Below are 24,988 nucleotides of genomic sequence, written 5' to 3' on the forward strand. Positions count from 1 at the left end.
AGAAATAAACATTTATATCTTTTCCATATTAGAAATAATAATTTAACCTTAAAATAATTTTCAAAGTTTAAATTTTGTTTTTATTTTGGGATTTCAAGTAACATTTAGAACATTAAAAGTACCTTAATATTTTTACTTATGAATATTCATTGCACGTAATTGATTGGCGATGCACCTGCGAGAAAATATGTTGAACGGGGGTCTTCGGACTGTATGAGCTCTCTTGCCGGAAGTGGCCTTTATGGTTGGCTTCCTTGGCAACGAGTAACTACTGCACGAAATTATCTGAACAAAATCCATGGTACAATAGTTTCTGTACAAACTGTTTATGCTTATTGATTAAATCATCATATTAACACAGTCGTTTGCACGGAGAGGACTGTTTGAACACGTTTGACATTTATTGAATAAGTAATCGGCTGTATTCGGAATGGAATTGAAATTCGTCTGAATATACTGATATATAGCAAAGGAGTGTTCGATGTCCGACGCAAGCGTTTCGCCCGTTGTTAACTGAGTTTTGGCTTGGATAAATCTTGAGCAAGATAACTACAGTACAATCTGCGTCGTATTTGTTCACGCAGAGATCTGCTGTGGTATGATATAGGGCCTGTATTCAAACAGTTTCTGGAGAGGAGAAAACAATTTTCTTTGGATGTGCAGAATGCATTTGTAATCACAACTTCTGAGTGAGTATGGCTCTCACACTAGTGAGTTTGAAGTGGATAGCGGGAAAGGAGTTCACAGGTCGCCCGCCGTCACCCAGGTAAGTGGCCGTACGCTACTCTTTTAGTGCCGCTTATTGACAGAGGAATTATCGTCTGATGTTTACCACACAATCAGAATGTCAGATTAGCATTCCAGTGATTTTGGATCGATTTATTGATTTAGACTGATAATCAACATGTTGTATAGCTGAACAAATCAGGGGAACACTTTTAGAGTTTTAAAATCCACAATCAAAAAAAACTTGGCTGATCTCAATCTTGAAGAACTCTGTGTCACTACACACAGAGTGGAGACCTGAAATTCTTCAAATAATCTTGCTCTTCACCAGAAGAAATTTGGTTTTACTTGGTGTTGTGCAGATGTATTCATGTTTATTCATTACTTTTTTACTATAAAGGGAAAGTGGTGATTTCAATACTTGGGGGGGAGGTCCTTATTCGCTGCTGTAATATCCGTGGGGAGATAAATACCACATAAATCTATCTTTTAAGTTTTCAGACCATATTTTTTATATTTTGTTGGATCTTTGAGATAATCAGTAAAGTTTGTACTTTAAAGTTGTATGACTAAAGAGAAACAGCTCATATGACTGAGATTTGCATTAAAATGTACAAAAACAAGTACATATCATATATACCTTCTTTTAGATATAAAAAATGAAAAAGTTCTGTGTGAACTTTCAACGGTTGTTTTTCTTGTTACAGGCAAGGACATGCGATTGCTGTCCTTGACAATGCTGCCTACATCTTTGGGGGAATCCGATGTGTAGAGGAACCAGAAAAGGTATAGAAACATTTGTCTGAACAGTTTTTGAACAGAATCCTTTCATTGAAAAAATGAGAAAGAAAACAATGGGAGCACAGTGACCTTACTGCAACTTGATGTGAGAGCTAACCCTTTTCATTGCACTAAACGTTTGTTGTGCTTGGAAATCAAGTTTAGCTCTGCTTCTGGTTCCTTGCACTTGTCGGCAAGATGTTCTCCCCTATCAGTACGTCCACAAGTATAAGTAGAAATAGTGAAATTAGAAATGGCAATTCCTCGCTTACTCTCTCAATGTACTCTTGCAACATGTTGTTTCTGCCACATTTTGCAGGGAATCTTCTACTTCAGAGATTTACACAAGCTGCACTGTAAGTATGTTGTACTGTTTTTCAGAAAAGATTTTCTATAGGATAAGTTGATCTCTTTAAAAGTTTCTCATGTGTTGAGTGGAATTTTTTTTATGTTGCACTTGAATGTGTGATTCATTAAGCCTTAATCATCAACATTTCTTTGAATGACAAGTTTGATCATCTCTTGGATGGATGTTTTCAGTTATCTTGTTTTTATATAGTTGTAATTTATTCTTCCTTTCTTTCAACTGTAATAGTTGGCAAAATCTTGAGATGGGAGAAGATCAGATACACAGGGGATGCTCCGATGGGTCGCCATGACCACGCTTTGTGGTAAGATCATCTGATATGTAAATGATGCTGTGAATGAATCATTGAACGGGGGCACAAAAGGATGATCATATTTTCATGACAGTTGGCTAGTAGTTCAAATCCTGCTCATTAAACCATGTGGACTAGGTTTGCAATTGCTATTTGATCACATGAGATTTCCCGAAGAATTACATATGGGGGATTTTGTCCCACATCTAAAAAACAAGGCCTTCCTTTGTTGTCTCAGTATTGCATTGTTGTTTTTGAATAAAAACAAATGGTAATATACTTAATATTGTTGTCAGAATTGTGCTTTTTGAATTGAATGGTTTCAGAATTGTGTACACCGTTGTTTTCTTTCTCTGCAGTGCCATTGAAACCACATTATATGTGTTTGGAGGCAGAAATGAAATGAATGCTGATGAATGCTTACCTGGGTTGCATGCATTCAGTACAAGTAAGCAAAATTCTTTGAACGTAACATCATAAATTTCCGGCCGCATCAAGACAAAATTCTGGCTTCTTATTTGAAAAAACAAAAATATTCTGTGGCTTTTGAAATAAACCGTTTGCCTTAAATGGAAAGAAAAACTCTTTTGTTATTTCTAGAATCTTGCAACTGGAAGCACATACAGACGCATGGGGTGGAGCCAAGGTCATTGAACCCTGGTTGGGCTGTCGTTGACAAGAGGATTTTTGTGATTGGTGGAATATACAAGGGTGAGGCGCATTGCAATGTGGATGTCCTAGACACTGGTAAGCCTTTGTGTTACTCTGAGTGTTGTTTCACTCTCACTCAAAAACCTATCATTAATTTATTTATTCTTGACTATTCTGGGTTAAATCAGCTCAGCATAAGCTAAACAAATTATTACCTTAAAATTTTATAAAATGTAAAAATGAAATCTCGAGCTGGAATTATCGAACTGGACAACTGACCACAAAACTGTTTAAGAATTGCAACCTCGACCACTATAAAATAGTATATGAAAATTACATTCACATCCTAAAACAAGGACAATATCCACATCTATGCAATCAAATAAAAGCACTATAATATAAATATTGGGGACCATGCTCAAGACTTATAAGAAACTGGAAAAAAAAATAGGAGAGCAAGTGTACAAAAGTACACTACAAGAGTATTAAAATTCAACTACAACCCTCCCTCATAAAATAGGCATGATTAACAACAACTGTGGCATGTAATTATTGCAGTATCATCAGGGTCAAATTTCAAATTTGCTAGCTAAACTATTTGTGGTTGATTGTATTGGTAGCTGTGTGGTTAAGATATGTGCACTTGTCATCAGGAGGTTTGATTCCTGTTAAAAGTGTTGATTCACATTATCACAACACTAAAATTCAACCAGACAGTAACTTCATGCATTTGTAAGAAAGAATAAAGGCCAGTTTGGCCTCAAGAGTAGGTTTTTAAAGAATTTGTACCGTGTTCTTTGAAGAGTGCCTTTTGTACGTGTGACTTTTGAAAAGTTGTATGACCACGCATGTTATTTCTCATTTGTGACACATTCTGACCGTCACACCATTTTTCATCTCACATTACAACACAGAGACAAGCACATGGACTCGATTGTCTGTCACGGGTCTGCCACCCGCACCTAGGTAGGATGTGATACTGACTTACAGTTTGGCATAGATCAGCAGTGTAGCCAGGGTGCTCACTGTAGGGGGCAAGTGGGGTGATAGGATGGTTCAGTGGGGCCGCATTAGTGTATTCTTAATAATCGTAATTATCAGTTTTTGGTTGTTTTTGGGTTCTTTCTTTTTTTTCAAAATTTCTAGTTGTGTGGGGTTGACCAAACCCTCCCTCCCTCACTCGCCACTGTCAAAGATTACAGTTACATATATGCCAATGATTTAGGATTCATTTGTTGACTAGCAAGCATTTCATACAAGCTGATTGATGGGGGGTTTGTGCATAAGAGAGAGTTTTCAGCCAAGGACGGTTTCTTCTTGAGCACATACACCATGCATGTCCACTTGTACAGAGTAGACAAAACCGTTTATGGCATATTTGTAGTGTCTTCACATGGGCACAGGGTATGTTGTCAGCCCAGTGGTTTATGATATTACCCCTGTCTCTATATCACCTCTGATGACGGGTGAAATACTTGTGCATGGAACCAAATGATAGATGTTACTCACAGTTAACAAGCATGAGCGTTACACACTTTTGGTATATACCTTCCTTGCCATCATGTCCCATGCACTCACAGCTTATGTCCGCAACTGGTTCATATTGGTCTTATTTCTTCCATTTTATTTGAAGTAAGAGCACTATTTACCTCTCTGGTTCGCATGCACTTTTATCACCTGATTATTCAAGAAACATTACTCATTAACAACAGTGCTTTTGAATTTTTCACCCTGATGTAGCCTCAAGGCATATATACATGTACATGTATGTATTAATTTAACATTTTTCAAATGACACTAGGCTTTAGAGTGCATCTTGGTTTTTTGATCTGAACTTTCCATTTGTTTGTTTCCTTAGGTGTGACCACAGACTGATGCCTGTTGGCCGTAGCATCTACCTGTTTGGTGGATGTGGAGGCCAGAACAAATGTTTCAATGATCTTCATGCACTGGACACAGGTAGATGGGATGTCAGGCTGCAGAACAACTGGAACGAGCGAGACCCCATATAAATCATCCAATCACTTATGGAAACTGACTAGATGTTTACATACATGCATAATAATAAAGATGAACAATTGACCTATAGAGTGAATCTTATTGTCAGTGTAAGGATCCGAACTTGTTTCTTTTTGTTAACAGATTCTCTGCAGTGGTCCTCCCCACCAGTTAGGGGAGATCCACCCCCACCCAGGGGATGTCATAGTTTGACCCTCCATGCTGACAAGGTCAGTTCCTAAATATGTTTGTGTTTGTTCATTTGCATATTCCCAGAACTATTTATTTACATTTTGCATAAACATGATGTGGCTAACTCTAGGGAAATTGAAAAGAAAACTTGCTCTTAGCCGTCAAAATCTCGAATTTTCAGTGGAACACACATTGCCACCTCGCTCTTGTGCTTCACTGACACTACTGAGAATCGTGCTTGAAATAAGGATTGGAGTTTTGGGGTTTTTGTTTTGTTTGGGGTTTTTGTTGGGGGGTAAAAAGGATACCTCATGTACTGTCATTCTAAGAGTGCTTCTCTAGTTAATCTGTAGGAGAAAAGTGTGATAGTTTTTGTTTTTTCGTGTTTAATTCGGAAATTTGCTTGTTTGTCACTTTTCTCAAATTAGTATCGTATTGTATAAACCGTTTCATTCATAATACTCAACTTGAATGAATTTACATGTTCTTTTCCAAGTATCCCTGTTTGCCTAATACCTGGGCCAGTGTCTTCTATTCTGCTAATTATTTATTTGTTATTTACTGTTTTAGTAAAATTACTAAAGTCAGGAAACCTAATTCCATCAAGAGAGCTAGGGATAACATGATCTTAATTTAGAGTCGGAGAGTATTACCTCTTCTTCAAAAGAATTTCTTATCATACTGGTTCAGTGTGGCCCTCAAATACTGGACCTCCTTAATTCTGTCTTGAAAGGCATTTCACAGTCATCTGTATTTGACAGGATTAAATTTAATCTGATCTGGAGAAGCCACTCGTTCTCGCCATGAATCCCTCGTACTCAGGCCTTGATTGGCTTCTGTGGTATTAGCCCATAGTCACCAAAGGATGATGGGGAGTATTCCCTCTTTGTGGGATTAAGACATCTTCAAGGACAACTCTATTCTTGTGTGCAGAGTTTGAAAACACAGTTATGGTTTCTTGGTGTTGTTTACTCAGCAAAATTATGGAATTGAAGGGAAGCGGCTTACTAAAGAAATCTGGAAGAGATTCTGTGTGGATCTTAATCCCGATGTTGATCTTTGAGAGCCATTAATACCTTTCATCTGGGCAGTACATTCCACATTATCAAAGAAGACTTCAACCTTTCCATGCTAGTGAAATGATGGCCAAGGAAGCCAAAGTTTATGTAGTGACAAATTTTTCCTTCTGATGGCAGGATATCTATGTCTTTGGAGGGTCCAACGATGGCCTGAAAGGCAAGACAACACTCGGTGACCTCCACAAATTGAGTCTTGGTGAGGAAATCACTCAGTGTGGCAACAGTTTACCGTCACCATAAAACTGTGTAAATTTTAATGTGAATTAATGTTGTGTTTGACATTACTAAATGTGGATTAATTGCAAAATGAAGTCAATATTTTCAATTTAATTTCAATATCGATGTATGTTTTCGAAGCATTTGAAAAGATCCATTTTCAATTTACTTTCTCGAAAATACCTGCATTATGCTCTGTACGCACACACATTAAGCCAATCAAAATTAATTCCTTGTTTATCATCATCACCCAACTGGATGTTCCCTAATGCCACAACCTTTTTATATTTGATATTTCCAAGTTTTTAACGAATTTCCAGCCCTTTTTAACCTTGCAGATGTGTCTGCACCAAAAAATGGTGTCCTATTTTTTTTAATCTTTAGTCGTGCCCTCAACCATGGTCGATCGATCTATCATGCTATTATGATAAATGGAACACTCAAGTAGTAAAATACAAGAATGGTATTTTTAGGCTATCTGAACAGTCTGGAAAAATACTGACCTGAAATATAAAATATCAAAGGTCTTCCCGCCCCAAAAATATAACTATGAGTGATGATAAACAAGGAATTCATTTTAATCAGCCTTACTTTGTGAGTGTATTGTTACTGACTTAACAAAATGTGTGCTCCCTGCATAGACAATTTACAGTTCCCATAATTTTTGTTTTCACAAACCGACACACAAGTACATGTATCTACAGGTGTATTTATTTTCAAAAGCTGAAACTTTTCTTAATTTTCCAAGTAAGGAAGGTCTTTATCTAAATGCTACCATATAAGTAAATGGATGCAGTGAGGTTGTATTTAAAGCACTTTTGTGGGAATGTTTGTTCGTGAACACCGAAATATTTAAATTACACATCAGTATTCACAATGAGCTTACATACCTTCGGGTCAGTGTGTAAAATCAACATCATTCAGTTTTCACAACTCAAAGTGTGCCCAAACAGCCCTTCTCTGCTACTTCGTTAACACGATGACATGTATGAGTATTTGTGAAAGCTCAATCTTTGGAAGTTTTTTCTCTCCAACTCAGTTTGAATGTTACTCCAATTTCTTTTGTCCAGCCAAGATGAAGTGGAAGAGGCCGTTCTACTCAGGCAACCCTCCTTGCCGACGCTTTGGGCATGTGGCCTGCACGTACCTCAATCATGTAAGTGTTCACTCAGCAGAGGACAAACATGTCTTCTTGAATGAACCATGAAAAGAAACATAACTTTTAAGTGTGTTGTCTGTTTCAAAGGGAAGAAGCACGTCATTTATTAGTGTAGATGTGTATGATAGTGGACTTTACTGTGAAAGCACTGTCGAATTCAAACCAGTTTATGTGGGTTTGTGATTTTACACATTTTTGCACTTGCTTGAAAATGATGGTGTTGATTGCTGACTCTTTCCACCAGCTGTATATCTTTGGAGGAACCAATGAGGACATGGACTACAATGATGTCAAGGCAGCCAAACTTATCAATCCGTCCAGTCGCAAGCCACGTAAGTTAAAACACATTCTGAACTAAGCTTTCCAGTCAAAACTCAGTTGCAATGATCAATTCAATAGGCAGTTCAAAAGAATTTATTTGCCTGTTCATGTAAAAGACTTCTAGAAAATAACATTTATTCTACCACAGCAAAACCGGTTCATACTTAACAAAGAAACAAACACCAACGCAGTCTTGCGACATCAGATCAAATCGTCGCATATCTGACGAACCGACGGATATGAAATGTCACCGTTTTCGAGAAAAACATGTGTTCAGTTAAGTAGTTATTGTGTGTCATTTTCGATATTTCACTCCACCCTCTTTTCATGTCTGAGTTTAAAAGATACCAAATTGGTCTTTTGAAATCATTGCCTAATTTGTATTTTTGGCTCTATGAGCAATACTTTGAATACTGCTGTCAAACCTATTCGTCAGATTGTGCGATAAAATCTTAAGATCACCCGAACAGTAGATTTGCCGGTTCATCAGATATGCAACAAAATGCTCATGCTCTGAATTTGCAAGTGTTGAGCACGTTTCAACTCAAGCGAATATTGCTGCAAACGTTTTGTGATGTCGAATTTGTGTCACTTTCACATTTGCCCGAAGTATGAACTGGCCTTAAAGTTGATCAGATGTTCAGTCAACTGAACATTTGTATTAATACCAAAATGTTCAGTGGGTAGTTTAGCAAAACTTCCCTCAAACACACACATTAGTGTTTTCAAGATGTATTTTTCAAGATGTATTACATTCCTAGTGGTTAAAGCCTGGAGAATGTAGGTTTTTTTCCATTATTCCTAACACCCACATAATGCTGTTTTTCATTACCTAGTGTTACTTTCTTTCAGTGAAAGTTTCACCAGAACTCCTGCATGATGTACTCTACGGCAGGGCTGACCAAAACAATGAAGGAACATCTGCTGCAATGTTGCCACTACATGAAAGTGTGCTCAGCTCTGCCACAGATCAAGAACAAGGTGCAGAGAACGTCTTGTGAAAAGAGAAAGATTTGATTTCTTCTGAACGGATGATCTGCTTTATTGAAAAGAGATGTGAATATGAATTCAAGACCACAAACATACTGGTTCTGTTGAATGAATTAATATTCCATAGAAAAGTTTGATTTGTTGTATTTGATCAAATGAAAACTACATCTCCTCGGTGCGGAATTTCCTCACAAGTTATTGTTGGTACCTACTGCTGTATAGGATTAAAAAGCTATAGTAACCAGGTCATGAATTTAAGTCCTGAATTTCTTTCGTGAAATTTGATTCAGACAGCACTAAGTGTAATGTGCTTACCAAAGATTAAAATCTCAAGATTAATTGCACCTTCATGCACTTGGGGATTCCCTTCTTTTTTCTTGAACAGTCTCCACTTTCTACAGAGCTGCCACATCTCTTTCAAATCATTCAGCTTCTCAACATTTGTAACTGGTCTTCCTCTCGTCACAGGTGACTCTGACAACTCCGATGCCTCAGACACTGCATCCAGTTCCTCATCATCTTCTGACTCTGATGCAAGCGATAGCAGTGATGAGGATTAAAGAATTCCTCAAAACACACTTTCCAGAGCAGAACATCCTCATTCTCATGTGTTATAGAACACACCAGCAGAGAAACACTTGTTAGATTTTGTGGTAGCAACTACTTTTCAGATGCATTATCTGCACATCTGCTAACACATTTTTGCATTTGTGGAGTTAGGCAGTCTTTCCATCTGTACATTATACATAATGTATAGTTGGGCCAGTGTTGTATTCAAGTCCATCACAAGTCCCTCAAAGTCCGTCACAAGTCCATCACTAGTCCATCACAAGTCATTCCGTCTTCAGCCAATTCAAAGCTATTCAAATGAGCTGTAACAAAAGCATTCCTTTGTCATTGTTCACCCTTTTACTTATGACTAGCCTTGAGAAGGAACTTGTGACTGGACTCTAATACTGGACTCGAATACAACACTGACTTCAGTCGTCGTTCCATATATACATTGTACTTAACTTAAAGTTCGGCAGTCTTTCTGTATGTACATGTGTTTGTTTATTCTCTATCTGCATCCATTTAACGCCTTTCGCTCCTGTACCTTTCTCTAGTTTCCACTTCCAGATGCAAAGCATTTTGAAAGTGTGTCAGTGGAAAGGGTTCCTTAGTCTTGCTTTGGGTTTTCTTTTTTGTCTTTTTGTGGTGATGTATATGACTATGATTTACAATAGTTTAAAGTTACCTGTTTGATTGTGCTAGCCGTGGATTGATAAGTTCACTCTAAGACCGAGTCAATTTGAATAACTGACTACAAATATTCGACCTTCAATTCAATCGAATATTGGAATACTCAGTCGTACTGGCCGGTAGTGAGCAAACCCTTGTACAAAATCAGTCGCAATAATACACGCAATTGTACATTATAATCACCATAATAGCTTCTCACACTTTTGGGACGATCTCAAGCCACGATTTAGCAAAGATTTAATAATAATGTTGCGATTCAAAGAATGTCTCCGATGCTACAACAGTGTGATCACCGAGAAACTACTGACAATTTTGTCTGAGGCGGCCATCTTCCTCTTCAGACCTCCCTCCATTCAATTTCAAATTAAATATTGTCATGAAGGTTTCATCATATTTATTTCAACAAAGTTTGCACCAGTACATCACTATTACAAAGAAAACTATCTTGGCATATTCATATTTGTTTTTAAAAAGGTATTTCAATATTCTAGGATAGATTCAAGTGTCTGGAATCTGCTTGAAAATTTTTTTAATTCTGAACCTTTTCTGGACAAAAGAGGGTACTGTTGCTGTATTGTTGATCAATTTTTTCTGTTCAAATTGTGAACCCAAAATTCGCTCATTGAACAACTTGTTTCATGGGTGCTTGTCTCTAATTCATTTCCGAGTAAGACTTCTACTGAACAGAAATAATTTATTTTTGTAATTTTGTAATGCATTGTGTTTGTGTAACTTGGTGCTTTTAGTTGGTTAAGGTTTCAGTGCCATAATTGTGTGTTTGGAGTGTAGAGTTAATTTACTATGCGTGTATTCATACACTCAGATTAATTCAACTTAATATGGAGATGGAAAGGCTACTGAATCGAAGGATTATGACATACTGAGTTTGGTGAAAGTTGCCTGCATCTATGTCACCTGCTCCTTCAAAATGAGTCATATATTGTGCGGTGGTTCTTTTTTTTACATGTTGGGTGCGATTAGTTGATTTGTGTGATCACTTGATTTTTGTGCTGCAGATCTGCTGATCTTACTGCATGATTAACTGATAAATCTACCTTCGGCCAATTGCCTCTTTTTAATACGCAGTTGTGGAGGACTGTTTGGAAAAAGGGGAAGAGGTTCTTACAGGATTGACCGATAGCACAATGCAATCATGCTGATCGACCAATCACACCGAATATATACGTAAGGTTTGAATACTATGTACCACCCCCTTGGCCTATTGTTCTCCACAAGGAGCCTTCATGAGCCTTCCCAAGCCAGTAGCTCACTCTGGACTTGAACAAGACTGGGACATCGTACCTCACTGAAAATATCAGTGACAGTTGAGGCCGTACAGTGCCCAGTACATTAGAATTGGGCAATAGCAATAGTAAGCATTTGGAGAGACTTTGGATTAAAGTAGCAAAGGGCAGAAAATAGGGATTTTTTGTTAGGTTTTTTGGTTTCATTTTATGCGCATGTACATTTGTGTTTATTTTTTATTAAGCTGAAGAAAATTAATTTAATGAATATACGACACTAACTGTGGATCTTCCTTCTTCAAAGGTCCCGGGTGCTGTGGTTTTCTTAAAAACTTTTCTTTAAACTTTTCTTCAGTTGTATGCCGACCATGTGAATCCATTTGGGATAAAGTGTGTTGAAAAGGTGCATTTTCAACAATTACACTTATTTAAAAATGCACTGCATGAACTGTTTAAACCATTAGGATCGTTATTGAACCATGGGAGATGACTGTGGCTTGCCAATCTTCACCCCTATCATCGGGGTCATGATACCAAGAATAGGATGTTTCAGGTCACTTTGCAACAAAAAGATGGCAGAGGTTTGTTTTTATTGTAAATATATGAAAAGTAATCCTGAAAATATCTGTGTGTGTGTGTCTAACTTCGTCAGTGGTGTCAGATACACAAAGTGGTTAACCTGATATTCATTCCGTATGTCCGCATCACTTTCAGAATCTAGCACTGTGCGTTGTGTCTTACCCGCTCCTTCCCAATGCAACTTCAAATTCTAGCTCACACTGTGATTCAGTTCAGAAGAACAAACTAGATTAACCAGCACAGTTAACTGCAGTGTCACTGCTATCTGGAATCTCTATAAATGTATATATTTCTTTCATACTCTGTTACAACTACCTTAAAAGAAATAGTCAAAGATATTGCTGTAATTACACTCGCACAAGTGCATGTGGGTGTCAAGGTTACTATGCAATGTTGCACTGGCCAATGGTAAACTTGTGTTTGTGTTAAAACAGTACTAGGTAATCTAAAATTAAATAAATACTTCATGCAAATGTCCAAAGATCCAGGTTCAATTTGATGGCACTGCTTAATGTTCAACAAAAAAGTCATGCTAACTAGCGCGGAAATGAAACTTTGACCATGACAGTCCTGAACCGTTATTTTGTAAATAACTTAATGTGATGGGGAATCAGGTTATTCATATGCATGGCTTGTCCATGCGTGGAAATTCCGACACAGCGACATCAGTACTCAATGCAAGCTTATCCAATTTTACGTTCTTTGTGGTGTATACTGTTCATTGTCGGAGCAAATCATAAACAGTGTCATAAAATTAAGTCCCTCAACTTTATATTAATGTAAAGGCACAATTTCTCAACGATAGTTTCTTAAAAACATTTTGATTTTTTGTTTTAGTTGGAAACTTCTAACTGCAGCATGTTAAGAAGAATGCACAAATCCTAAATGCATGTCAGCTGTCAATATAAATATCCTAGTAATTAAAACACCGAGTACAATTTTGTGGGAGGTGGCCATCTTTTACCCAAATTTAGGAAGCGGTTGGCAACGCTCTTTTTCCCAACATGATGGCACATATTATGACCGTTATATTAAAAATGAACCAAAGAAGTTATTTAGATAAGGCTTGCGTAAGTAAAGCCAGGAGCAAGACCATTAAGAGGGTGTTTCCTATTTACAAATGTCCGACTTGATGGAATACCGACCGGTATGATTAGCATACTGCCTTTATGAATATTAAACTGCAATCAAAGGTACTGTCTGTGTTGCAGGCCAAGCTAATGAGTTCATTTCAAGAATATTTTAAAATCTGAGATGAAAATTCCGACCTCTTTTTCAAGAAATTGGACATTTTTTACCTAAAAATACTCACTATATTGACTATATATTGTATTTAACACCCTCACAAAATCTGCAGCATGATCACAAATTTAATTAAACTAACGTAATTAAAGTAAAGAAAGAACTAAAAGTTCTGAAGTTGGCACAAAACATTAAAAAGTAAAACTGGTTTAACCACTTCCGGCCGGGTGGAATTTCCAAGTCCGGGGTGAGTTCTCAGGCGACTTTTAAGATTCTCCATTTTCAAAATTCTTCAAAAATTCATGACTTCATTTTAATACTGGACATTTACACCCACACAAATGGCTGTCTGGTGGCTACTCTAATCTGACAGGCAACCTCCATTAATGCCCGAGTATTACAGCCAGGCCTGCTGCCCAGTAAAGAGAGCCCAGACTGTGCAGTGTTGTGTAATTTTCTTTGTTCCCAAAATTGGCCCAGTGCATTGCTGAATGGCAGTGGTGTCTTTTCAACTGCAGCTAGATTTGCATGCAGCAGTCTTGTATCGCTCATCGCTAGAGCACTGGAGTGATGGAGCACTTTTGTCCCTGCTGCTAATCTGCAGGCACTGAATGCTGCAAACAGTGCTATACTGTTTCAAAGCAGTGATGGATTACCTCCACTAATGCCAGCACTTTGTGCTGAAAAATGTTGACAATTCCCAGCAGCTCAGTCTTTTGTTCCAAGTATGGTCTTTTGTTACAAGGCCCAACTCCTTTGTCCGATTTCGGGCACCCCGGCTATGCATACAAACCCAAGGTACCTGGTACTGGGAATCCTAGTTGTGCGTACAGACTCATGGTACCCGGTACCGGGAACCCCGGCTATGCGTACAAAGCGTACAGACCCAAGGTACCTGGTAGCGGGCACCCCGGCTATGCGTACAGACCCAAGATACCCGGTATTGGGCAACCCAGCACCGAGTGGATAAGAATCAACTTGACGTAATTTTCTTACTGTAAAGTTTGTTACACGCTGATAAGATATGAAGGTTGTAAGTTTGTTTTGAAGTAAAGGTCATGAAACAATCTACTGGTTTTTTAGGCAGTAACTGCCGCTGATGGAAAACCTGCTACGTCAAGGTCAAGTCAGATTGGCAAAATTGGCAAATTCCGTCCATATGACCCAAGGGGGGATTCAGGAACAAGTAACGGGAGGGGGACAAAATTTGGAAATTTTCCATGTAACCTTTTATGGCCTTTCTGAGAGGTAAGGCAACATTCGGGGGGCACTGTTCACGCTTTTGGAAGGAAAAGAAATGGACCCAAAAAAATCACCTTTTGTTACTTTTAAAAAAAAGAATTGGGGTTCCTCCGGGGGGAGACATGACCCTCTTCCCCCCATTCCCTTTGAAAGACCCAGGTTTGAATCCAACCCAGTCCCACATTTCATTAAAAAGTGTGTAGCAAGAAAAATAGTAACTGTACAATGGAAGACAATAAGCGCAGAGTGGTGAACCGGTGCATCCATGCATATGCATAATAACTATTACAAGTTCATAATCCTTCTACCATACCTACAGCTTTTGGTCTCAAGGAAATGGACAGACGTCCTCTGCTGAACACAGTCAACAAAAACTGCTCCAGCAACTGAATGGCAACTGCCACAGCTACGGTTGCCGGGTAATGTTCTTCACGTCAGTGATCGCCACAGGATTAAGTAGAGTGCCAGATGAGAGGGGAACACATCAAACAGGCTTAGGCAGGGACAGCTGGGAGTTTTTGGGCGGTTCATAGCCATAAAGGAATGTCGCTCCAATGACGAGAGTTGCTCCAATGAAAAACAACCTGATTACAACCAGCAAGAAACTCTTATTAAAAGTGTTTTTTTCGAGCATTATTTCGGAATTATTTTTTACTTGCAAAAAGAGTATTGGCTCTTTGCACGGACTAAGAGAATTCTGTCAGTATTGTTAAAATAGAGTCTGGACTTGACTCCTGAGTCCACTTTTTGATGGATTTGAACTCGTAGTTTCTACTCACACCTGCAGGGACTTCTGATGGAATTGACTGAGATACTGTCAAGAGACGGACCTGCAGGGACTTATGATGGAATTGACTAGGATACTGTCAAGAGACGGACCTGCAGGGACTTCTGATGGAATTGACTGGGATACTGTCAAGAGATGGACCTGCAGGGACTTATGATGGAATTGACTGGGATACTGTCAAGAGATGGACCTGCAGGGACTTATGATGGAATTGACTGGGATACTGTCAAGAGATGGACCTGCAGGGACTTATTGATGGAATCAACTGGGATACTGTCAAGAGATGGACCTGCAGGGACTTCTGATGGAATTGACTGGGATACTGTCAAGAGATGGACCTGCAGGGACTTCTGATGGAATTGACTGGGATACTGTCAAGAGATGGACCTGCAGGGACTTATGATGGAATTGACTGGGATACTGTCAAGAGATGGACCTGCAGGGACTTATGATGGAATTGACTGGGATACTGTCAAGAGATGGACCTGCAGGGACTTCTGATGGAATTGACTGGGATACTGTCAAGAGATGGACCTGCAGGGACTTATTGATGGAATTGACTGGGATACCGTCAAGAGATGGACCTGCAGGGACTTATGATGGAATTGACTGGGATACTGTCAAGAGATGGACCTGCAGGGACTTCTGATGGAATTGACTGGGATACTGTCAAGAGATGGACCTGCAGGGACTTATGATGGAATTGACTGGGATACTGTCAAGAGATGGACCTGCAGGGACTTATGATGGAATTGACTGGGATACCGTCAAGAGACGGACCTGCAGGGACTTATTGATGGAATCAACTGGGATACTGTCAAGAGATGGACCTGCAGGGACTTCTGATGGAATTGACTGGGATACTGTCAAGAGATGGACCTGCAGGGACTTCTGATGGAACCAACTGGGATACTGTCAAGAGATGGACCTGCAGGGACTTATTGATGGAATCAACTGGGATACTGTCAAGAGATTGTACTAGTTTGATAACTGCCCACAAGTTTAATTACCAGAAGAAGAAAAACAAGTGACTTTCCTGAAACACTTGCTAGTCCAAGACACAACGTTACCCAAGCAAATACGTTGCATAGTAATTCTGGGATTTGGTGATTAAAATGCTCAAAATCAGTACTGTAGTCGAGACCATCACAAGACCAGACACAAGACCGGACACAAGACCATGTGCAAGACCATGCACAAGACTATTCATAAGACCTGTCACAGGTAACAGGTTGAACAATGACAAAGGAATGCTTTTTCTGCAGTTCCTGTGAATAGCTTGTGACTTGAATTTAGACTGGAGGTCTTGTGCTGGTCTTGCAATGGTCTGAAGAGCTCTCGACTGCAACGCTGATAAAAATAAAAGCCAAACAGGGGCAATTTCCTTTACCTGGAAGGAACAAAATCGTTAAGCAAATAGTAGGAGACGACTGTTGACAGGATGATGGAAAGCGATGTGGCAAATCCTTTCAAGATGTTATCCGCATACTTAATGACAGCTGCTATGATCAACCCACCGCAGGCCTGAAAAAAAGAGAGATAACAGTGCCTTCTCAAAGTGTCCTGAGACAAGCAGAACATTTTACATTTCGACAATAAAAATTTCTAAAATATCTTCCAAGGGTAGCAAGCACAGAATGAATCTGAACCCCCCCAACGTCACATCAACAATGATCGTGCAGGAATTAAACCAACAACTTTTCACAATTCAATGAAAAATGCCCACATGGCTTCAGCATGCCCAAACTGTGATTTAAGGAGTTGTTGCTTACTTGGAATAAGACGACGATCCATGTGAGATTATTGTAACCTTGGAAGAAACCTGCAGACCGGACCTTTTCCCCGTCGTTCATGATAACACCGCCCAAGCCAAATAAGACACCAAAGAAAGCTGCAGGGAGACGAGAAAAAAAGGACAAATGAATCACAGAAATTATCAAATGATACAAAATGACGGTGCAGTTGTTGAAACCTGCATCGGCCTTTTTGGAGGAGTGTAAAGGTAAATTAATCTAATTTTGAACAGAATGATCTTGACCTTTAACCTTTCAATACAAAAGCAATATGGCCTTTGTCTATCACAGGTGAACCCTTTTATCCACTATTCATACAAAAATGTCTCAGGTGAAAAATGATTATTTTCAAAGCTGTTTTGGAAAAAAGAAATGCAGTGGCACACCTGAGGACAAAACTGTCAAGAATCTTGGGGGAAAAACTGATTTGAATCTTTCAACAGCTACATGTAAGGCCAAATATCACGAGGAAATTTTTCACAAAGTAATTTACCCTCGGGACAAACTACCACAATTTCCAACCTGGATGGAAAGATACTTTTGGGTATTGCAGCGTACAAATACTGACTACTGTGAGTGGTGTGCTAAAGTAACATTAGCTCCCCAAGGTGATCCACGAAGCATATTCTACATGTGTATTCCCAAAGTAAAGCTGCAATCAGTTGTTATGTATATACCGGTAGTGCTTTGGGTATTGTGGGTACAATACTTTTGTTGCCATGGGTGCAGCTCTTATGGCCTAGCACAAGAAGATAGTAAAAATAGCAGGTGTCATGTGACTCACTCTCAGCCAATCAGGACACAGAATCTGTGGGTGAGGTGTTATCATATCACACCCAAATAGCTAAGGGTTGAATTAACATTATTTGATTTTCCAATCAGAAAATGACATACAGGAAAAAAGGAAAAATAGGAACAATTTGAAGACACTGTCAACAGGCACCCACCAAGTTGAATATTTCGTAGCCATATCGACTGCTTGGTACCCTTGAGTATCTTTTCAAAGTAGACACCTGCAAAACCACTGGAAAAGCAGGCCGAGAGTACAGCCACCAGGCCAATGAACTGGTTCTTGGATGGTACAGACTCACTCTTTTCTTGAGCTTGACTTTCTGCTGGCATCTGTTGGGAAAATAAAATGATTAAAATTAATCCAAAATCAAAGTAAAAGGTAATTTTTTGTACTTACAGTTAAGGGCTTTTTAACAAGCATAAAGTTATTGGTCATAATGTCAAGACTCTTAAATGCATTTTGAGTAAAATTTTTTATATTCAACTCACTTATAGTCTATACTTCCATCTATCAATTTCACTTTGGGTGATATTCCTAGTGACTACAGCAGCCATCTACCAGCCCATGGATAAACTATACGCCATCTTCAGTCATTTTAAAATCTTTTTATTGAGAAAACCATTACATCAAAACCACTTTTCTCATCACACAATGAAACTGAAAGGAGACTAACATCAATATTTTAACAATAAATCTGTAAAAAAAAAATTATTTGGTACTGGGTTCATTCAAAGTAACTTTTAGGGTCACAGTTAACATCAATTGCTGCTGAAGCTGGAAATGCAAGCCTGGCACAGACTTAAATGTAGACAAAAGGGCTTCATGGGGGAAGTTTGTAAAGAAGGGAGTGAGGGGTAGGTGTCAGATCCAATGAGGTGAACATGTTAATAATTCAACGATTACAGTGCAGGTTGAAAAAATCACCTCCGATGGTCTATGTTCTGTTGGAAAACCAACACGTATGACGTGATAAACTAATCAATTTTTCTTGTTCGGTCTCTATCTTGATTCCAGTACAGTTTCTGAGCATCAAAGATTGTAACAGATCTTATTCACAGGGGAGCCATGTTAATCTTGTTCCCTGAATCAATCATATTTGATGTATTCTATTAAATGGGGTGTGCCGCACTATTTTACATGTACATGTAGGTTCCAAGCCTCACTTTCATGTTTTTAAAATGTGGCTTACCAAATTTAAATATAATACAAGTACATGGATATAACAGAATTTCAATTATTCTAAAGGTAAACCAGCATGAATTTGTTATGAACTTTATTTTGTTGCCGTTATTTTTACTCTCAGGTTCCCAAAATGAAAAGTTAATCTTGCTTTCAATTCAAGATGGTCAACACATGAATACAGCCTAATCCCCATTGAAGTTACACATAATGTTGCCATCTGAGCCAGTTGTCCTATCCACTTCAAACTCACCTGTACCAATGCAACACCAGCCATGAGAAGCACCAGTGATATCCACTTGTACGAGTTCAGTTTCTTGCTAAGCATAACTACTGAAAACATGGCTGTTGTCAATATCTTCAACTGGTAAGTAACCTACGGAGGCACACAAAAGGACAATTCCAATATGTCATGAACTGGAAAGTCAAATGCGGACAAACGTTAAAGAACAATCTTGCCCAAAATTATTCTTGACCCCAATGCGGGAAAGGAATCAACACCTGCTTGACTCTGGAGCCTCCGAGTTGACGGAGATGCTGAGTGGAAAATTTATCACCACGCAAGTCAGCTGCGAACCAGTTGCAAGAGGTGTTTACAATGTGTGATATAACGGCTGGTAACCAGAGGCAAGAGGGATATAAAGTGTCTGAAATAAGGGCAAGTTACCAGTGAAAGAGATGTATACATTGAAATAATTGCTGGTAACCAGTTGAGCGAGGTATACATTGTGTCTTGACATAACTGCTGGTAACCAGTTCAAAGAGGCATCTGCAATGACTTAAATGACTAGAAATCAGTTGCAAGAGGTGTACACAGTGTGTGAAATAATGGCTGGTAACCATATTATTAGCAATGCAGAGTTTTATGTGATAAGTAAATTTTTGCGCATATAATGGTGTTTTCTAAGAATGAGATATCCCCCCTTTGAAACTTCAAAACAGCTGTGCCCAATGTACAACCCCTCTGCTTCCAAGAACTTCACTGACTTTCATTCAATCATTGTGTTCAATGCCACACAGTAGTCCACACCCTCAAATTGATAATGAACTCTACACTAGACTATCTCTCTTCTCTTTCTGAGTATCCAAACCTAGTCATATTCCTGCCGTTCTTCTGATTTTTAAAATAATAATAACATTTATAAAGAGCATTTTTCCGAAGGTTACAATGCGCTGGGAAAAAAAGCAACTGCAGGAAAGTAAACCAGGTGCTAAGACAAAATTAGTGGGAGCAGATGACCCAAACCTAGAGTGGAAACAGATGAGATTTAAGTTTACATTTGAACTGTTGTAGGGAGTTGCAGTTACGAATACATGTGCTAAGATCCAGTTTTACTCTTGTCATTCCCGTGTCTCGATAGAAGGCCGGGACAGGGTTTTTTTCTGTTGCTGTTCCCAGCCTGTGCAGCAATCTACACACCATCACATCAGGAACTCAGACAGTGTACATCGCCATTGAAATCTACTCTCAAGAAACATCTCCCCAGGATCCGGGGTCGTACATGTACCTAGCTGACTGTCTCGCTTTTATCTTCTTCTTGTTAGTTGTTATTGCTTGTTATTGTTGTTTGTTGTTGTTTGTCAAGCAGAAGCCCCAAGAATTAGGATCCAGGTATCATTTGCAAACCTGGCTACAAGGGCCAAATGAATTTCACAGAACAAAACACTCTGACCTGGTAGGTCGCAGCATCAAGATTGGACAATGCAAGGAAGAGCAGGTTGTTCTGTATTGTGTAGAGACCGGACGGAACGGCTAGCTTGAGCGTGTCAGCTGGTTTCTGGATGATCTGCTCTCGGATAATGGTGGCCAGATTGGACAGATTCCACATTCCTGAATTAGAGACGAACCATTTTTTTCCCCATTTTAACCTAGCTTTTACAAATTATGGGTTAAACGATTAATGAGACAATAAAACTGAGATACAATTTTAATACAGGCTTGCATGTAGGTATCTTGGTGATGCCCTCAAAGTATGTTATTTATGTGGAGAGTAAGACTAGATAGGTATTTTTTTTCTTGAAATTTGTCACCTGCTCTGTAAACGGGTATGTATATGTATGTCATTAGTTTTCAAAAACAACAAAGTTTGCTCTTTTTCAGGGGCGAGGGGACATGACCCATGTTGTTCTTCAACTTGGGCCCTCAACTAGAATCAACTAGTACAGAATGCTGAGACTAGAGAGGTGCCTCCATCTTCTGACCTTCCCCTCCAAGCACCAGCAGAAGACACATCAGCATCTTGAACAGCTCAGCCATGACGATGGCCGTTGTGCTGAGGTAGCGCGGGCCTTCACCCTGCACCATGCGGGAGTACCTCAATGTCAGGACCAGCGAAGTGGTCTGCACAATCAGAACGCCCAGCGAAAAATACTTGAGGTTAAACTTGACCGCCGGCATCTGCAAAACAAGACAGGAAAATGGGATATTTCATCCTATTTCTAGAGTTTGTGATTTTTCAATTCACTTTTGTTCATTTTCTCTTTAAAATCACCCCATCTCACTTTCAATCATTTGAACTGGAGAAAATCATTTGGTCATTTTAACTATTCTGATTAACATGAAGCAGGTGTAGGCTGTAACAAAAGGCTGCATAAGCTTTTTTGTCAAACACTTTTGCTCCAGTAGCTTGGCAAACAGAACTATACATTTTTAACGACCTGCGTACAAATGTTGTTAATTTGCCAACACGTACATGTACAGTATATGATTTTTTAAATCATTCTACCAGCAAAAAATTATGTTGCAATCTGCAGCGCCAATAAGCAACTGAAAAGGTATTTCAATTTATACACAATAGTTTGCACACATGTGTGGGTGGGTTCATGTGTACAGTCAATAATCAGCAAGATCAATATTTACAAAGAGTCCTATTCTGAATGGAAAAACAGTCTGCTCCACCACAGCTGCTGACGGGCTGCCCAGGTATTCACAATCCTCACTCAACCACAAATGAGTATCTCTCTGCAAAGGGTCCAACACACTGCAATTCACTATGTACCAGTGCAGCTTGTAAAAAATGCGCCTCTGCGCTTCAGTATTTAAACCTTAGTTTGGATTTTTGCTTTCACTCATTCAAAAGGTACTGGTATATTGGTGCCACTCTGGTTTGTTATTCTAATGAAAAGTTCGATATTCATGAGCAAAATTGTGATGTCATTCCAGGGACAACACTTCAATGTTTCACTGATTCATGCACAGAACACACTTCGAGTTTTGATACTTCGCTGACCCAAATTTTATTTTCTTTGATGATCAATTGTTGGATAAGAACATCCACTTGGCAGTAAGCCAAAGAGTAACAATTTCTCAGATATGTTTTCAATAGCAACTTTTCGGTTTGCATGTGCAATTTGAAAACAGAAACAAAAAAAAATGAAAAGTGTCTTCCCTGATTGACATCATGGCAAGAGTGCCCAAAATTGTCAGGGTAAGCATGCACAATTTTAAATGTTCAGACAAGTTGCACTTTTCTTGTTAACCCCAAAGCGATGTCAAATAGTTTCACACATCACAAATCGAAAAAGAAAATACACATGCAGGTACACAAAAAGTGTTCCCAAGAAAAATTTATCCCACAGACCCTCTTCACAAAGACTGAAAAATGCTCTAAATACATGTAACTGGTCCCAACATTCTTTTGTCTCGCCTTCAGAAGTACCTCGGTATTCAAGACGCAGCCTTTGCATGGTACAAATCCTATCTGTCCAACAGAACTCAACATGTGTGTATCAGTAATTCCACATTGATCAGATCCGGTGGTCCTCAATTATTCTGTCCCACAGGTGTCAGTATTTGGCCCACAGTGGTTTACCCTTTGCCAGTTCCTGACATTATCCTGAAATTCAACCTGGACAGTCGTGTGCATGCAGATGACAACCAGCTCTAAAGTACACTTAAATCTTTGCAAGTACATGCTGACGCTGCTATTGAAGAGCTGGAGACATGCATACAAGAGATTCGTTCCTGGATGCAACAGAATTTTCTAAAGTTGAATGACGACAAGACAGAGTTCCTTTTTTTTTTGGCCACATCAACAATTATCCGAAGTATCAGTGCCATGCACATGTATTTCCATTGGAGATGCCTGAACAGCTCCCTCGCTGCAGGCTTGAAACTTGGGCATCATTTTGGATTCATCAATGACACTTCAACCACGCATCAGCAACATCATTCGCCTCTCTTCATTTCACATCAGTGTGAAAAGGCCAAGGTTTACTGCAGAATTGATTGGAATAGTCAGTTCTCTCACTACAGTATCAGTGTGTCCATTATGCAGGAAAATGTGCGGACTGAGGTTTGTTGTACATATTGCAACCGGCATTGTACTGGATTCCTCATACGACATCTGGAAGGTCAACCTACAAGACAGACTCCCTGTCTATATAGTTGGACAAGTACTTGGACAGAATCATGTCTCCATGTGTAGTGCCCCAAATAAAGAGACTTTTCACGTGCATTCATTATGTAAACGAGGGTACAGGTACATCTACTAGTAAGTTTATGACAGAGATGACATCTAGAGTCAACTTGGCATCTTGACAAGTTTACAGGTGTGGGTAGGGTGTCGCATCCTGCTCGCATCAGGAAAGCCAACTGACCACTAGGCAGAATATATGTTACTCACTTTCATGCATTGGATTCACCCTCTAGCTGATGATGTCTGATAGCTTTGACTGCACTTGAAGTTTCTCAATGAAGATCATGACTGGCCTTCACCAGTTCCTTGATTTTGTGAGGTATCTGTAGTGTTGTTGATAACCAGTTCTCTAACCAGGTTTGGCTGATTCAAAGATTGTAGGGACGGCACTGCCGCAATCACTCATGCCGATGTGCTTGTAGAGGGAATCTTGAAGATTTTGAGTTATGAGCAAGTCCCTTCCGTGTTTAAAGATTAAGAGAACCAAGTTGATTTTGCGTTTGTGTTCCAGTTGGGGCAGGTATGGAAGATCAAGTGTTTTGGTGTGAAACAACATTGCCAACGTTGCAATTTAATACATACAGGAACAAAATGTTAACTTGCAAATCTCCACATAACTTGACAAATATACAAATTGCTGTGGATGAATCACCTACATTTCAAGTTGAACATTTGAAACTCTCAACCCTGCTTGGAATAAGCAGTTGAATTATGTTTTTAAAAACTGGAGATCTACTTTCCATGCGTAACAGCTCCATTCTGAGTGATGTATATGTACATGTTCTGAAAAGCTTAATACATGTGCATGTATTAAGCTTTTCAGAGTATCTATCCAGATCCCGAATATGCTCAACATTTCACAAGGTTTTCAGGAACATGTTAATACATGTACATGTACTGGAACGAGGCTGCAATATTGCACTGACATTCTCTGGATAATCTTACCGGCAGCAATGAATCTTGTTCAGCTTGGTTGGCCGAGTTACCTGTAGTACTTGCCTCCACCATGTTTTTCTTTTTTTTTCAGAGAGATTGGTCTACTGATACTGTTATCCTGAGAATACAGTATGTGGCAGTCGTTTGTTGAAATAAATTCTCACTAGTCCAATAAAAACACTGATAATAAATGCTAGCACCTGATTACTCGGCAAATATTTTAATTGTCTACATACATGTACATATTCAACAGTAAACACAATGAGCTAATGAATAATCAACTACTGTGTGAACAGATGGCCTCTGTTTATAAGTGTTAGATTATTTGTGGAATAATTAAAAGAAAAATGATTTACAAATGCATACCTTCCTTGTCAGTCAGTATTCAGCACACCACCAGCTCAGCGCATGGCACAACCAGCGGCCTTGATACTGTCTGCGTACAACCCCACCACATGCACAGTACCACCACCTGACAGGACTGTGCCTCAATGGTCGAACTGTGAACTAGCCTACATGTACGTGTACATGTATGCCTGCCGACCAACAAATGTTGGCAATAGTTGGCTGACACACCTGTTCGGTTAGTACACAGCCACTGCTCACCTGCCAGTCTATCGTTTCACTGACCTTGGACAGTGATAGTGTGAAATGCCAGATCTATCCAATTTAGACTGTTCAGCTATAGTTGTTAATCAAACTAAAAGGAAAGACAAAAAACGTGTACCGGCAAATTACATTGCACACACAAAACACAAAACA

At 39.1% G+C, this 24,988-nt stretch overlaps 2 protein-coding genes across 4 annotated transcripts; one reads left to right on the top strand and one right to left on the bottom strand.

Annotated features, from left to right (window-relative positions):
- Positions 1-184: 184 nt before the first annotated feature.
- Positions 185-11,879, top strand: LOC110987259 (uncharacterized). 2 transcript variants are annotated; one of them, XM_022249838.2, is made up of 14 exons: positions 185-766; positions 1,434-1,512; positions 1,826-1,862; positions 2,102-2,177; positions 2,525-2,613; positions 2,766-2,912; positions 3,731-3,782; positions 4,675-4,775; positions 4,959-5,044; positions 6,203-6,281; positions 7,372-7,457; positions 7,705-7,792; positions 8,634-8,762; positions 9,240-11,879. In XM_022249838.2, exons 1-14 carry the CDS (start codon positions 696-698, stop codon positions 9,329-9,331), a joined length of 1,212 nt encoding a protein of 403 aa, XP_022105530.2. In that variant the 5' UTR covers positions 185-695; the 3' UTR covers positions 9,332-11,879. The 2 variants fall into 2 exon arrangements, with proteins under 2 accessions (XP_022105530.2, XP_086999871.1); XM_087143745.1 differs by lacking the exon at positions 1,434-1,512 and having other exon boundaries at positions 186-766.
- Positions 11,880-12,102: 223 nt separating this feature from the next.
- On the bottom strand, positions 12,103-24,971 carry LOC110987269 (UDP-N-acetylglucosamine transporter-like). 2 transcript variants are annotated; one of them, XM_022249854.2, is made up of 8 exons: positions 24,593-24,971; positions 21,075-21,270; positions 20,546-20,703; positions 19,126-19,248; positions 17,848-18,022; positions 16,880-16,998; positions 16,498-16,631; positions 12,103-14,904 (listed from the first exon to the last, which is right to left on the bottom strand). In XM_022249854.2, the coding sequence occupies exons 2-8, from the start codon at positions 21,268-21,270 to the stop codon at positions 14,805-14,807; spliced, it is 1,005 nt and encodes a 334-aa protein (XP_022105546.2). In that variant the 5' UTR covers positions 24,593-24,971; the 3' UTR covers positions 12,103-14,804. The 2 variants fall into 2 exon arrangements, with proteins under 2 accessions (XP_022105546.2, XP_022105545.2); XM_022249853.2 differs by lacking the exon at positions 24,593-24,971 and adding an exon at positions 24,236-24,532.
- Positions 24,972-24,988: the final 17 nt, after the last annotated feature.

The sequence above is a fragment of the Acanthaster planci genome, linkage group LG12, assembly GCF_054643075.1.
Source record: "Acanthaster planci isolate LZ-2023a linkage group LG12, COTS_SCS, whole genome shotgun sequence".
Taxonomy (NCBI): Eukaryota; Metazoa; Echinodermata; class Asteroidea; order Valvatida; family Acanthasteridae; genus Acanthaster; species Acanthaster planci.

Coding starts and splice junctions, on each gene's coding strand:
- LOC110987259 (XM_022249838.2), top strand. CDS start 696: ATGGCTCTCACACTAGTGAGTTTGAAGTGGATAGCGGGAAAGGAGTTC. Junction 5,045..6,202: donor TGACCCTCCATGCTGACAAG/GTCAGTTCCTAA, acceptor TTCTGATGGCAG/GATATCTATGTCTTTGGAGG. Junction 7,793..8,633: donor TCCGTCCAGTCGCAAGCCAC/GTAAGTTAAAAC, acceptor ACTTTCTTTCAG/TGAAAGTTTCACCAGAACTC.
- LOC110987269 (XM_022249853.2), bottom strand. CDS start 24,298: ATGGTGGAGGCAAGTACTACAGGTAACTCGGCCAACCAAGCTGAACAA. Junction 16,999..17,847: donor GCTACGAAATATTCAACTTG/GTGGGTGCCTGT, acceptor GTCTCCCTGCAG/CTTTCTTTGGTGTCTTATTT. Junction 14,905..16,497: donor AACGATTTTGTTCCTTCCAG/GTAAAGGAAATT, acceptor GGTTGTAATCAG/GTTGTTTTTCATTGGAGCAA.